Consider the following 14782-nt stretch of genomic DNA (forward strand, 5'->3'; position numbering starts at 1 on the left):
TATGGCCTCAGTTTTTAACGGATGGAAAGACGGAATTTCTAAAGCTCGGCCAACTGCAGTGATTTGTTAAGAGAAAACATCGGAGCGGAGTGGAAGTGGAAACTACAGCCTGACTGATTTACCGTCCGACTGCCTAAACCGACTGTATCAGGGATTCACAGACTCACAGAAAACTCACCCAGTAAACACACCCAGTAAACACCCAGTAAACACACCCAGTAAACACACCCAGTAAACTCACCCAGTAAACACACCCAGTAAACTCACCCAGGAAACACACCCAGGAAACACACCCAGTAAACTCACCCAGTAAACACACCCAGTAAACTCACCCAGTAAACGCACCCAGTAAACACCCAGTAAACACACCCAGTAAACACACCCAGTAAACACCCAGTAAACACAGACGTCTATTGAAATGTTATGATAATCACTTCACAGGCAGTGACTGAGCAATACAGTAACGATTATTATACAGTATGCTGTATGTTTCAGTTACTTATTTGATACTAAGCTAGTAGTTGCAGTAGAAAGAAGTCAATAATAAAATGGTAAAACATTGCAACAAGTACAAGTAGGGCTGCTCGATTATGGCAAAAACCATAATCATATGATTATTTTGGTCAATACTGAGATCATGATTATTTAACTCAATGACTCTTTACAAATATCATGAATTATTGAACAATTATTGAAAAAATCTTTTTAAAAATGGATTTCCTTCAACTTTAAATATAATCCAACTGAAAAACAAATAAAAAATAAATGTAAAAAAGATAAATAAATAAATAATCTATCATTTATAAATACATATCCATTTGAGTAAATAATATAAAAATAATAAAAATAAATAAGATCAACTATGGTCTGGTGCACTTGCACCACCTACTGAAAACTACTAAACATATATAAAAATAATAAATGAAAGTAAACTATACAGGGAGATTCACTCGACAGAGGCCCCGAATATTCTGCTGTAACTCCTGTTAGGATGAAGCAATCGGAACTAAAAAAATCTGTTTCATATCTTGACGTCTGTGTAATCGATTGCATTACATGCGATGCTGGAATGATCTCCGTTTTCTGCCAGACACATGAAGGGGTACGGGGGTCTCCACCCGGGAGTTGTGAACGGAGGTTAAACTTAGTAACGGCTGTCCGGCGCCTACCTCATCGCTCCGACGCAGGGGCATCCCGGCTTGTTCGAAGCTCCATATACTGAGGAGCTCATTACACGTTGTTTGGTTCAGATTGCTTCGTCCCAGAGAGAGTTATTACAGAATACTCGGGGCCTCTTTCGAGAGAATCTCCCTGTTCCAAAATGAATTGGGTTTGCACTGCAGTAAAGGAAAGGGGTGCACTGGATTTATAACACAAGACAAAATGAGAGCATCATCACTGCAAAACAAAATGCAGCACAATTATCGTTTTATCTTGAGTATCTTGTTTTCATAATTGTTGGAAGCCAAAATCATAATTGAACATAACATTTGATAAATCGCCCAGCCCTAACAAGTTGTATTAACATAAAAAAAATCATGCTAATGTTCTGGTTGTTAATAAATAACAAGTAGGCAATAAAATAAAATATTTGGTAATAAAACAAAATAAACAACTTACCTCTAAATAAAATGTTGATTTTCCAGTTGATACAAAAAGTGAGTAATACTAAACAGTCAGTCGCTGCAGCCCCTCTTTGATATTTACATTATACTGTTTATCATCCATCTGCTCAATCAACATATCACCCAGATTCTTTTATGTTCTAATAATGTTTTACATTAAAAGAGTTCTGAGCCCAACAACAATGGAGCAGTTTTAGTTCTGTAAAGTTCTAATTCACTTGTTTCTACTCTGTTTCTGACCTCTGTAAACGGTCAGCTACAGTGTGATGTACAGATACAGTTCTATGCCAAAACTTTATGGATTGGAGACTAAACGATGCTGTAACTGTGAAACGCAAACTTTCTTCATTCTGTCTCGTTTCACAGTTACTGCATCTCACATCAGGTGAAAACGTCAGTTCTTCAAAATAATACGGATAACTGCACTGAAATTATGACTAAATATTGCCCTGGAATAGATGAGGTAAATATATGAGGTTAAACACAATCTGGGCTGGAAAACATCCCATGATCCTTCAGTGTTTAACCCCTTAAATGGCCAGAGTCCAGCAGTGGGCCCAAAGTTTCATTACACACTTCAAGAATATCTCAGCCAGTTTCCATCAGAGTCCCTGTAGTTACTGAATAATAATCCTTAATATGTAATAAAGCTGAGATTATAAGGGCTCAAACATTCAGTTTAAACCTGTTAACAAAACCCTGTTACTGTACTTTACAGCACAGACCTGGCAGAAGCTTCGGAAATGAGTTCAACATACAACATACATTTATCTTTATCCAACATGCTAAACTTTCTTTATCTTAACTCATTATTTATTAATAACTAGAACGTCGGCATGTCATTTTTAGATTGGTACAACACGTTATCATTATTTTACCACTTTAAGACCAGTTTGTTTCCTCAGAGCGTGTAACTGGATTTAAACCAGCAGAACATAAACTCAGAATCGTTGTGCAGGAGTCGTAAAGTTCACGAGGAAATTATTCCCAAATGTTTTTGCCATATTATTCGTCAGGTCCTCGTAATTCCAAACCCTCTGCAGAGTCTCTTTTCCTTTTCTGCCCTTCTTCCTCAATTTTTAATAATATATAATGTATAAAAAGATCTCAGAAAGCTGAGGAGAACAATGACTGACGAGCTGTTTGGATTTCTCAATTTTTTTGTATCAACTGGAAAATAATCATTTTATATTTTGTCATTATTTTTCCATTTTATTACCAACTTCTTACTGAAACAATTACTAGCGTATTATTTAGTAACAGTCTGAACATTGTTTTTGGTATGTTATAATGGTATTGTTATAATATTATCACTTATTATCGATCTATAAAGTAAAATGCTACTCAAATAACATTCTGTCACACCAGTTTAACTAAAACTAATGAAGCCTTTTTAACTGCTGTCCACAGTAAATTATATCAGATGATCTTATCAGTTATGAGAATTTCTAGAACCTTAAATTTGGTATGTATGTAAATCAGCGATAGTCTAATCAAACTCAGACTTCCTCAATCCAGACTCACAGCCTGAGCTTTCACAGCAACCCGAAACCAGCACTACTGTTTTAGCAAACCTGGACTTTATTGAGGTCAAATCGCAGGCCGAGAGGCGCAGGAACAGCAGAGAGAGCTCAAACACACGGTCCAGTCCAAGGCCTGTCTAATTTGGGCTCTGGGGTATCCAATGCTGACCGACTGCAAATCAAACCCAGAAAACTCTGGATGTACAAACATCTTGTAGGAGCTCCACTCTGACCCGAACATCGATCTTCCCTAAAATCAGCTCCGTTCTGACCTCCTCACTCGCTGCTTTGATTCAGCACTGCAGAGATTTAACAACACACGAAGTTTACAGCTTATTTTCTACCATTTTAGCATCTTATTAGAAACACGAGAGCTGAAACAATCACCCACTATTATTAAAAATCAACTTAAAATATCCCCACTGTTGATTTTCCTCTCATGTCCTCAAACTGATGTACAAACTAGAGTGAGTTAATGACTCACCCTGAAGAGGGCGCTTACGGTTTCACACCTATGTGAGCAGATAGCAAAAGAAAAAGAACAATTATGGGTGAAAGTTAAAGCAGAAGTAAAGTCTGGGAGTCTTTTCTTAAAATGAAGGACAGTCAAAGTAACATATGCAGGTCTGCCTTAACTGCGTTAAAAGTGCCTTGTTTAACAAAAACACGTACCGAGAGTTTTGTTCACACTACATGTTAGTTATATGGTTCAGGTGTGTCCTCTGTGAGTGAGACCGAGTGTGTAACTGTGCCCTCAGACGGCCTTAAAACAGCAACATAAACTCAAAATTGTTGTTCAAGGGTCACAAAGTCCACGAGGGATTTATTCCAAACTGTTTCATTTGTCAGATCCTCATAATCCCAAACCCTCTGCGGAATCTCTTTCCTTTTCTGCCCTTCTCTCTAGTTTTTTCCACCTCTCCGCCCACTCACTGCTAACTGCTGTTAGACAATAACAGAAGGAAAGAGAGGCTGATTCTTTCAGTTCCTGTTAACCATCAGTGGTTTAGGGGCTTCAAGCTTTTCAAGCATGTTTTTAACACAAATAAGCAGATTTTTGTCAGTTTTCAATGATTTACCTGATTAAAGAGCAGAGGCCACACATTTTGTCCCCTTGTTGTGATGTCAGCACTTATCAGTATTCAAGTAATCAGGTGTTTAAACAGCTTTGGGCCAAAAGAGTTTCAACATGTTCTTTTAACAACAGAATAGAAAAAAACTTCCATAGTTAATTCCTTAAAATCTCTTATTACACACTAAGGCTTATTATTCAATAACTACAGGGACTTCAATACGAACCGGCTGAGCTGTTCTTAGATTATAGACGTGAATGCTAACGGGATCTGGCCAATTAAGAGGTTAAATTAGGAAACAGTGAGAATATTCAAACATCAAATGCCAGCAAGGCGTCCAGAAATATGTTATGCTGGTTTATGCTAGTTTATGCTGCCTTATGCTAACCCACCATGGTCACACTTGTTGACCAGCATGCCAACATTTAAAACACAACATATGCTGGTACTGCTATGTAGCAATGTTGGCAAGAGCAAAGGAACAGAATCGAAGAAGGCAAAATGGTTTATCACATTTTTTATCAAATAACAGTGAATATATGGATTGATTATTGAAATAATCATAAGCAAACCTTCGGTTTTGGCCATAAATGCGAAAACCTGGTCAATAAATTAGAAAAAACACCTCTGATTAAGATGATAATTTCTGTTACCACCCCTGAGGGAAGTCCAGTAGTATGTTAGCTCTGTTCACATCATCATATTTTAGGCTGTTCTATGTTAAACAGACATTTGAAGTGTGAAAGATATTCCATGTGTTTTAGCTTGTAATTGACATTTACGTACTTCCTACATGCAGCTGCTGCAATTTCCCACTTCTATAAGCGAATCCAAGCTACCAGTTTTTCTACATCTAGTATTCCCATTCAGTGATGTATGCAGGACTTTCAGAAGGCCTAGAATTTAAGTTGTTTTTCATAAAATTTCATTTAAGCCAAATATGACTGGTTGACTCCATTGGTGCTTCATTTTAACTGTTAGGCCTTCAGTTCAGCTTCTGAAGTCCTACCCAATAGGAGAGCTAGTTTGGCTGCATCTACCCAGATACCAAAAAGTATTTGATTTTACAGTTTCTGTTGGAAAGATTAACAGTTTTCCAACCAATGAAACATGATATATGAGTGATACTACAGTACTACAGAGTTTAAATACAAGCATTATGATTCAGTTAAATAAAAATCTAAAAATTGCAGACTTTTTTTTTTTGATGAAATCACAAGTCTTAAAGAGACAATAAAGGTTGAGTCTACTTTACATTCTCCCAGAACACAGCCTCCCCACACGCACTCTGTCATTAAGTCAGCGGCTCGGCCTCGTTCCCCATCGACTTTAACATCCTCCTTCCTCACAGTCACTCTCTTCACTGTAATTACACCACACTCCATCCATCATTGGAGTAATTGGTGTTTCGTCCTTTGCAATTTCAGCCCTCGAATGCCCCTCACTCCGCATACATGAAAGGAAAGTGGCTGAAGATTGCAGCTTTCTCCTCTTCTGACTTGTCCAGGTCACGATAATGTTCATCATGCAGTGTCTTTCAATTATACTCCTTAAAATAAAGGTGCCAAAAAGAGTTCTATGGAGTGACTCCATAGAAGAAACACATTCAACACACCATTCATTGGGTGGTTCTTTAACCCCCTACATGGCTTTTTACTACACACTTCTAAATCATAAAAACAGCTCAACCTGTTTGCACTGATGTCTGTGTAGTTACTGAATAACAAGTATGTAACAAACCTGGAGAGAAACATTTTATGTAAATGAGATGTAAATGTGAGGAATATTTTTAACGTTTTCGATCACACGTCTAAGTCAGAGTGCTCGCTTCCCAAAACGAGAGAATGATCTGAAGAGAAGTTATAAAAATACTAATATCTAAGACTGAATATGAACTTATGACAAGAGTTACACCGATAAACAGTACCACTACTCAAAAAGGTGGGGGGGGTCTAAACTGTCTTCAGCCTCGATGCAGCTTAGCACACTTTTGACATTTTCAGGAGGAGCTTCATGAGGAACTTCATGAGGAGCTTCATGAGGAGCCGCTACAGGACTGCAGAAGACACACACACTCACACCACAGTTGCTGAGGAAGAAAGTATTTTTTGGGGAACATTAAAAAAGGAAGATTCAGGTCAGTCTAAACTTTTGACGGAGGTCACAGAGCCAGAGATCTGTGCTAATAACACTAACGGTGGCTGATTTAGTGTCGCAGAAATGAAAAGTTCCCTGCCGTTTTCTCTCCTGAGGGTGGAGGAATGCCACTGTTTACCCACAGATTCCTCAAAGCTTATGGTTAACCAAAGTCTACGGCCAAGCGGTTGGTATAGCATAGCGGGAAACACCCCTGCCCTTCATGTGGCAGATCAGAGTTTGGCTCCCTGACTGGGCAAGCACACCAATAAGAGTCCTTGGGCAACACGCCTAACGCTACATTCACCCACCTCAGCAATGTGATTAAAACTGTAAATCACTCTGGACAGCAGTGTCTGTGTTTACACACAAAGATATCCTCCAATCTGTTTGAATACATTCTGACTAAAGACGAAGACTGAGGTGTTTATATCTCACTCTACTCAACAATCTGATGGAAATCTCTGTTTACAACTAATCTGATCCAAAATTACCTGCATGTGTAGAGAACCACTTAGTGTAGACGTTACCATGACAGCCAGCATCACGTGAGTCCAGTCAGAGTGAGAGGAGCAGCAGTGAGCAGCGTTTGTGTTTTTAACTGCTTTAAAATGATGTCAGACTCAGGAAAACGTCCTTCACATGTCCTTATTAAAGAAGGCCGAGAGGAAGACGTCGTGTTCTGAGACACATAAGCTGGACGTCCGTCCCACCGCCGTCTTTTAAAGACCAGAGCAGAAACTTCGTCTCCTCTGCAGACCAGTTTCTGCTCCGCCATGTTGAACGGTATAAACTTTCACTGTGACGTGACGAACATGATCAGAACGGACTTAAACTTTCCGATAGGGAATGTAATCAGATACAGGCGTTTACACGGATATTATTCTCCTATTTAACAGATTATTTACAGGATTACCCACCTCGATCAGTCGGATAGAAACTGTATTCTGAATGGCCTCAATCAGTGTTTACATAGACGCGTTCTATTTCAATCAAACTATTCGTTGGATTATTAACGGATTATCAGGCTGCATGTAAACGTGGTTAGTGTCTGCCAAATGCATACATTTAAAAATGATGAACCAACACAGGCTTCTAGCTCTGGAGAGCCGTCACTGTGGTTTAAGAAGCACATTCAGGTGTAAGTCGGGGTGTAAGAACATATTTGAAATTACAAAACAAACCAGAAGATGTTTTGTGGGTGCGACAGTCATTACTTTGATGTGAGATTAATGAAAACAAGAATTTTGTCTTTTAAAAGATGGTATGAAGACCTATTGCTTAATCTGATGAACTATCAAGGTAAAAAGGGCGAACGCTGATTTCAGGCTGAGCAGATCAACAGATTATGAAAATAAAAGGCGTCTTCTCTTACCTGGGTCTCCTGAAGGTGAGGCCGTACTGCTGGCAGGCGAGACCCACAGTGGGTGTGTATACGATGGGCATGAAGCGCTCTATGTCTGAAGTCAACACTCGGTAAAACAGCTTCTCATTACGGTCCTGAAGAGACATCAGGAAGACGTATCTGTACGAGAGACGGACAAAAGAAATCAATTACGGCTGTTTTCAGTGATCTTATACAACACAACACAACACAAAACCACAACAGACCCCCATTTCAGTAAACGATGATGATGATGATGATGAAGAGATGAAAGTGTGCAGCTGGTCAGTAGTCCTGTTCAGAAAACACTGAGCTGCTGTAGAGTGAATAGACCCCAATCACTGAATGTGTCTGTGTGTGTGTGTGTGTGTGTGTGTACTGTGTGTGTGTGTGTGTGTGTGTGTGTGTGTGTGTGTGTGTGTACTGTGTGTGTGTGTGTGTGTGTGTGTGTGTGTGTGTACTGTGTGTGTGTGTGTGTGTGGTGTGTGTGTGTGTGTGTACTGTGTGTGTACTGTGTGTGTGTGTGTGGTGTGTGTGTGTGTGCGTGTGTGTACTGTGTGTGTGTGTGTGGTGTGTGTGTGTGTGTGTGTGTGTGTGTGTGTGTGTGTACTGTGTGTGTGTGTGTGTGTGTGTGTGTGTGTACTGTGTGTGTGTGTGTGTGTGTGTGTGTGTGTGTGTGTGTGTGTGTGTGTACTGTGTGTGTGTGTGTGTGTGTGGTGTGTGTGTGTGTACTGTGTGTGTGTGTGTGTGTGTGTGGTGTGTGTGTGTGTGTGTGTGTGTGTGTGTGTGTACTGTGTGTGTGTGTGTGTGTGTGTGTGGTGTGTGTGTGTGTGTGTGTGTGTGTGTGTGTGTGTGTGTGTGTGTGTGTACTGTGTGTGTGTGTGTGTGTGTGTGTGTGCTGTGTGTGTGTGTGTGTGTGTACTGTGGGTGTGTGTGTGTAAGTGTGTGTGTGTGTGTGTGTTGTGTGTGTGTGTGTGTGTGTGTGTGTGTACTGTGTGTGTGTGTGTGTGTGTGTGTGTGTGTGTGTGTGTGTGTGTGTGTGTGTGTGTGTGTGTGTGTGTGTGTGTGTGTGTACTGTGTGTGTGTGTGTGTGTGATTTAACCCTCAGAAGTCGAGAGTTTCTGCTGTTTTGCTATATTATTAAAAAATTATCACATGGTCAAAGTTGATTTTGCATTATGAACTGTATTTATATTTATTTACATTCTGTTTTCACACGTTTGAGTCTGCACTTCTGACTTTTTCCCCATTTGTTTTTGAAGTGTTAGATTATTACAGAAGTGTGTTTACAGTAGAAACTGTAAGCCTTAAATGTTTAAACTCATTTCCTCGTATCTTTTACCTTCAGGGTAGAACAAGTTTTCATTTTCATATCACCGTCAGTCACAGTGCTGCTCGATTACAGAAAACCTGCCGTGATTAACACAAGGTTGCTCTTTGGTCTGTTTTCAGACGCACAGCTGTAACCAGAGGCAGCGACACAGCACTTTTCAGCTGCGTGTCTATATTAAAAAGGAGAGAAAGAGGCAGCAGAGGAGAAACAGATGATGCTAAATTGGGTGACCGGTGGAAAATATGGACCCTTTTTAAACTATTTTGTGAGACTTTTGCCTGAAAGTTTCACTGTGTAAAGCCAGTTAGCTGACTGTGTAACAGAGAGGAGGAAAGTAAGACTCAGAATGAAAGACAGAGGAAGGAGACACTGACGTGGTTGGACACACAGCGGGCATGAAGGGGGTGAAGAGGTTAGACAGATAAAATCATCCAGTGTCTTTTCCCAGCAATAAAAACGTCACCCAGCTACTGCAGTTTCCACACTGAGTGATGAGGCTGGGTGGCTCCTCTGTTTACATTACTGACCTTCAGAAAAACACAGACACTAACACCACGGTAACACAACGCTAACACCACGCTAACACAACGCTAACACAACGGTAACACAACGCTAACACCACGCTAACACCACGGTAACAGAACGCTAACACAACGCTAACACCACGGTAACAGAACGCTAACACAACGCTAACGGAACGCTAACACAATGGTAACGGAACGCTAACAGAACGCTAACGGAACGCTAACACAACGGTAACAGAACGCTAACAGAACGCTAACGGAACGCTAACACAACGCTAACAGAGCGCTAACGGAACGCTAACGGAACACTAACATAACGCTAACAGAACGCTAACGGAACGCTAACACCAGGGTAACAGAACGCTAACACAATGGTAACAGAACGCAAACACAGCGCTAACACCAGGGTAACAGAACGCTAACGGAACGCTAACACAACGCTAACACAATGGTAACAGAACGCAAACACAACGCTAACACCAGGGTAACAGAACGCTAACGGAACGCTAACACAACGCTAACGGAACGCTAACATCTCCTTTACTGTCATGTGACTACTGTATTTCAGGATTATATCCAAAATATTGAGTTGGTCCACATCTCAGAATCCCACAGCGTTCCAGTAGAAACATTCATACAGGAATTTTTTAAATTTCTATCATATTTTGGAATTGATCCTAAAAGAATCAGAAATGCTTAAATAAAGAAAGAAAGAAAAAACAACAGATAAATTACAGACTAAGACATCTGTTAAAATGTAGCTCAAATGAGAAAATTAATGAAATGAAATAAATAACTAAATTATTTTCATCTTCCTGGGAAAAACTGTCTATGAACTTATAAATATTTTTATTTATTTATTTATTTAAGAACAAGAATCAAAATCACCTCCTGAAAATCTCACTCCAGTCTCACTCCAGCTTCCTGAAAATCTCACTCCAGTCTCACTCCAGCTTCCTGAAAATCTCACTCCAGCTTCCTGAAAATCTCACTCCAGCTTCCTGAAAATCTCACTCCAGTCTCACTCCAGCCAGCTGAAAATCTCACTCCAGTCTCACTCCAGCTTCCTGAAAATCTCACTCCAGTCTCACTCCAGCTTCCTGAAAATCTCACTCCAGTCTCACTCCAGCTTCCTGAAAATCACACTCCAGTCTCACCCCATCTTCGTGAAAATCTCACTCCAGTCTCACTCTGGCTTCCTGAAAATCTCACTCCAGTCTCACCCCAGCTTCGTGAAAATCTCACTCCAGTCTCACCCCGGCTTCCTGAAAATCTCATACCAGTCTCATCCCGGCTTCCTGAAAATCTCACTCCAGTCTCACCCCGGCTTCCTGAAAATCTCACTCAAGTCTCACCCCGGCTTCCTGAAAATCTCACTCCAGTCTCACCCCGGCTTCCTGAAAATCTCACTCCAATCACCTCACAAAAAATTGCCACCCCTGCCATATTTGAGGTAAACTTGCGTAAATTCACCAAACTGTTGCCGTAATAGATACGGACTGAAATGACCACACTGTGCCAGGCAGTGCGGATGGACAGAAGAACACCTGTTCCATCAGAGCTGCAGCTGCTGTTGAATCCACAGTTCTGTGATCTGTACGGTTATTTCCGTCTCATCTACAGAGAAGAAAATGATGCAATGATGATGCTTTTGTTGAAAGAGGGAGAAGCTGAAGTGTTTAAAGGCCCAGCCTGAAAATAAACACACACTCAGTGAGGGACACACCCTGTTTATGCTGCAGGCCGGGAATCAATCCCAGCTGCGTCATGTGTCCTCCGCGACCCCACTGGACGTGTTCTGGTGGAGATGGAAAGATGGCAGGGTCCACTTTGGCCAAGCACGTTGCATCCTAAGAGCCAATCAGGTGGCTGCACAGTCATGAGTGCTTATCACAGTGAGACTCATGTCCACTAAGGCTGCCATGCTGGCTCAGTGTGTGCTGGTAGATTTATGTACTGTTTACCACAAACTACTGACAGTCCAGCCAAAAACAAACCTGTACACAATGTGCAAATATAGGCAATGAGCCAAGATTAAACAGACGGAAGAACAGATAAGACGCATGTCTCTCACAGCCGTCGTCGGGGCCCAGGGGACGGGCGCGTGTCACAGTGGGCTACAAGCTTCTATCACTTAGTTACACTAGCCTCGCTGCTTCAGTGCAAAACTAAAGAAGCAAAACTTCACCCACCAAATAAGTCTTGGCTGATCGACTACATTTGGGATAAAGGACGATTCTGTTCACATCTGATTTTTGAAAAACAAGCACATCTGAAATTAGAATCTGATCTGAAAAGTGATATTTTGATCTAGTTTACAGTGGATGGTGCTTTCCGTGTGTTGTATGTGTACAAACCGTCTGAATAACATATCAGCAGTTACTCACCATTAAAGAGACACAGAGGTTTTCATGATCCTCTGCTGATGTGCGAGACCTTTACTACCCCTCACTTCAGAAATATGGAGAGTTTCTTCTTCACTGTGAGCTTTTTTAGATTTCAGGCCGTCGGGCAGAAAGAGGACGTTTTGAAAAGCTGCAGACGTTTTATGGGCACTGCACAGGCAGTAAGCAGAGGAACGCAGTGATTTAAGTGTTTAAGCGTTTTGGTCCATGTTAACCAGTTTTCTGCACAAGAAAAAGAAAAGCTTTTTTCCTCCACCTGCATCCCTCCCTCCGCTCCTCCGCCTCCTCTGCATTTGTGTAGATTTAGGTTTACCTTCAGTTTTAACTAAAACTAAATTAATAAAAAAGCTGTTGAGTGAATAAAACGCTCTGAATGGCATCAACCGGCCATTCTTACTCACTTCATCAGCCGTGGCTGCTCTGGAATGCGCGGCCGCTGGGGTTCAGATGGCATTTAGTCAATTTGACAGCTTAATCTCAGCCTTGTGCCCTCAGGCCATGACCTACAACAGCCCCTCCTCTAGCCTGAGCCATGCTTTGTAGCCTTTGTTCTCAGGAAATTTTCTGTTGGAAAAATACACTTAAAGCTGTAGTACAACCAAAAATCTCATTTACACCATTTTCCCCATTTTCCCCTTCACCCCAAACGTATTTAACCCTCACCCCAAATGTGGTCGATCTGCCAAACTGTGGATTTGCACCATGCTAATCAGTGGGGTAAGCTTCTGTTTCTTGTTAGCTATGTTAGCCTAATTGCTAACTAAACAAGCACAAGAAGAACATGTCAAAGGTCTACCTGACGAGACAAAACGTTCTGACCACTCACCGACAAAGCATTATGGCACATATGAAGGTCTGGGATTTATTAGACGGTAAGCGAACAGTCAGATCTCGTGTTGGACACAGGTGAAATGGGCAGGTGTGAAGACTTTGGCAGACTTTTAGGGACTAAACTAGTACCGGGGGTCCGGGGACCCTCAAGGGTTCATCTCAGTACCTTTAGTCAGGGAACATAACTGAACCACAATCCACTGAAATGATATGATCTAAGTTGTGCTGACGTATCTGGGGAAGCGATGGCACCAGGTTCACCCCTTTGTGGCAAAGGCATAAGCGGATGGCAGCGGCTTCTTTCAGCAGGATAATGCGCCACACGCTGTTCAGGAATGGTCTGAGAAACATGACAAAGAGTTCACGACCTGGACTCCAAATTCTCCAGATCTCAATTAGATCAAGCGTCTGTAGGATGTGTTGGAACCACAAGTCCGATCCATGGGAGCTCCACCTTACAACTTACAGGACTTTAAGGAGTAACATCTTGGTGCCAGATACCACAGGGCACCTTCAGAGGTCTCGTAGGGTCCATGTCTTGGGGGTTGGAGTTGTTTAGATAGGCGGTCATAGTGTTTTGGCTCACAGGTGTGTATGAGATTAATGTCCAACCTGGTGTAGCAAGTGTGTGACGACTTAGACACACAGTTTGATACTGATCTAAACTTCTGCTTCAATTACTTGTTACCTACACCAGCCTTGTAGCTCCAGTGCGAAACTAAAGAAGCAAACTTCAGACCAAACGTGTCTTTGCTGATTGACATCATTTGGGGAAAAATGAACTGAAGTCCAGTCTCACCGAGACAAACCTGCCATCTACGCGACGACACTGTAGAGCTGTACACTTAGCATTCATTTCCAAACATGGTAACACTTTAGGCATCGTTGCCCGGCCCTGTAATGTGGAATGCAGTGCTAAGGTACGGTAGTTATTTTACAGTGGGCTTCCCTACAGAACAGAGTTCAAGAACAAAAGAGAGAAAAAAGGCAAATAAGTCTAAAAAGGCTTTGTAATCCGTGCAGAAGACACTCTAACAGGAAGCCGACTGAACATCTTTCTCATCAGAACTTCTGAATTTTGTCCTAAACACAAATATTTGTGTTAAAAATGCTGGCGCGCAGCCCAAAGCTCATCAGCGATATCAAAACAGCTTTGATGGTCCGAAAGTCAGTGCTATTTAAAGAATGAATGGCGTGCGTGCTGAGGGAAAGGGGGCTAGCTCGGAAAAGTGACCTCGTCCAGCCACAGCTGCCATTTACCGTCGAAAAAATCAAAACACAGACCGTAATGCAAACAGAACCGGGGCTGTAAAATGACAGCGATGTCATAACTGTTAGGGTGGACAGACATTCGAGGCAAAAGCATCAGAGGATGGAATGCCAGAGGTATTGGCAGGGCATGGGAAAAGAATGCGCTGGTCAGGGATTTGAGAAAGCGCTATAGAAACAGGAGCTACATTCGCTGGAAAAATGCTAATGCTAATAATGGTCTAACCACATCTCCCAAATCTGACCACTAAATCCAGCCTGTGGATTCAATAACTGCTGCAACAGACTTAGCACAGACAGTCATTTGCAAACAGATATACTGTAGGTGCAGAATACAGTGAATAAGATGATAAATCGGCGCTGTAAAACGAGGGAAGACTATCGTTTAAACAGTTTTTCATTTTTACCTTTAGTAAAAAAGATTACGAGTTAGTAAAGTGTAATAAATGTGTTGCCAATGTTTTAAAATGTTTCTTAAAATAGAAAATCATAACAGAAGCTTTGCTTATACACGACTACACGGACACCCCTCCTAATTAGTGGGTTTGGCTGTTTCAGCCACACCCTTTGCTCACAGGTGCATAATCAGCCCTGCAATCTCCACAAACACTGGCAGTAGAATGAGCTGGACTGAAAAGCGCAGTGTTCTCAACGTGGCTCTGTCTTAGGATGCTGCTTC

The 14782-nt window shown here is 41.5% G+C and overlaps 1 protein-coding gene across 1 annotated transcript in view; it reads right to left on the minus strand.

The window, feature by feature from the left end:
* Positions 1–14782, minus strand: part of me1 (malic enzyme 1, NADP(+)-dependent, cytosolic) — a 125089-nt gene that overhangs the window by 67602 nt on the left and 42705 nt on the right. The window contains exon 3 of the mRNA XM_036555791.1: positions 7733–7882. Coding sequence (XP_036411684.1) covers positions 7733–7882 — 150 coding nt within the window. The remainder of the gene's footprint in view (positions 1–7732; positions 7883–14782) is intronic.

Source organism: Colossoma macropomum, unplaced genomic scaffold (genome assembly GCF_904425465.1).
Source record: "Colossoma macropomum unplaced genomic scaffold, Colossoma_macropomum, whole genome shotgun sequence".
NCBI classification, from domain to species: Eukaryota; Metazoa; Chordata; class Actinopteri; order Characiformes; family Serrasalmidae; genus Colossoma; species Colossoma macropomum.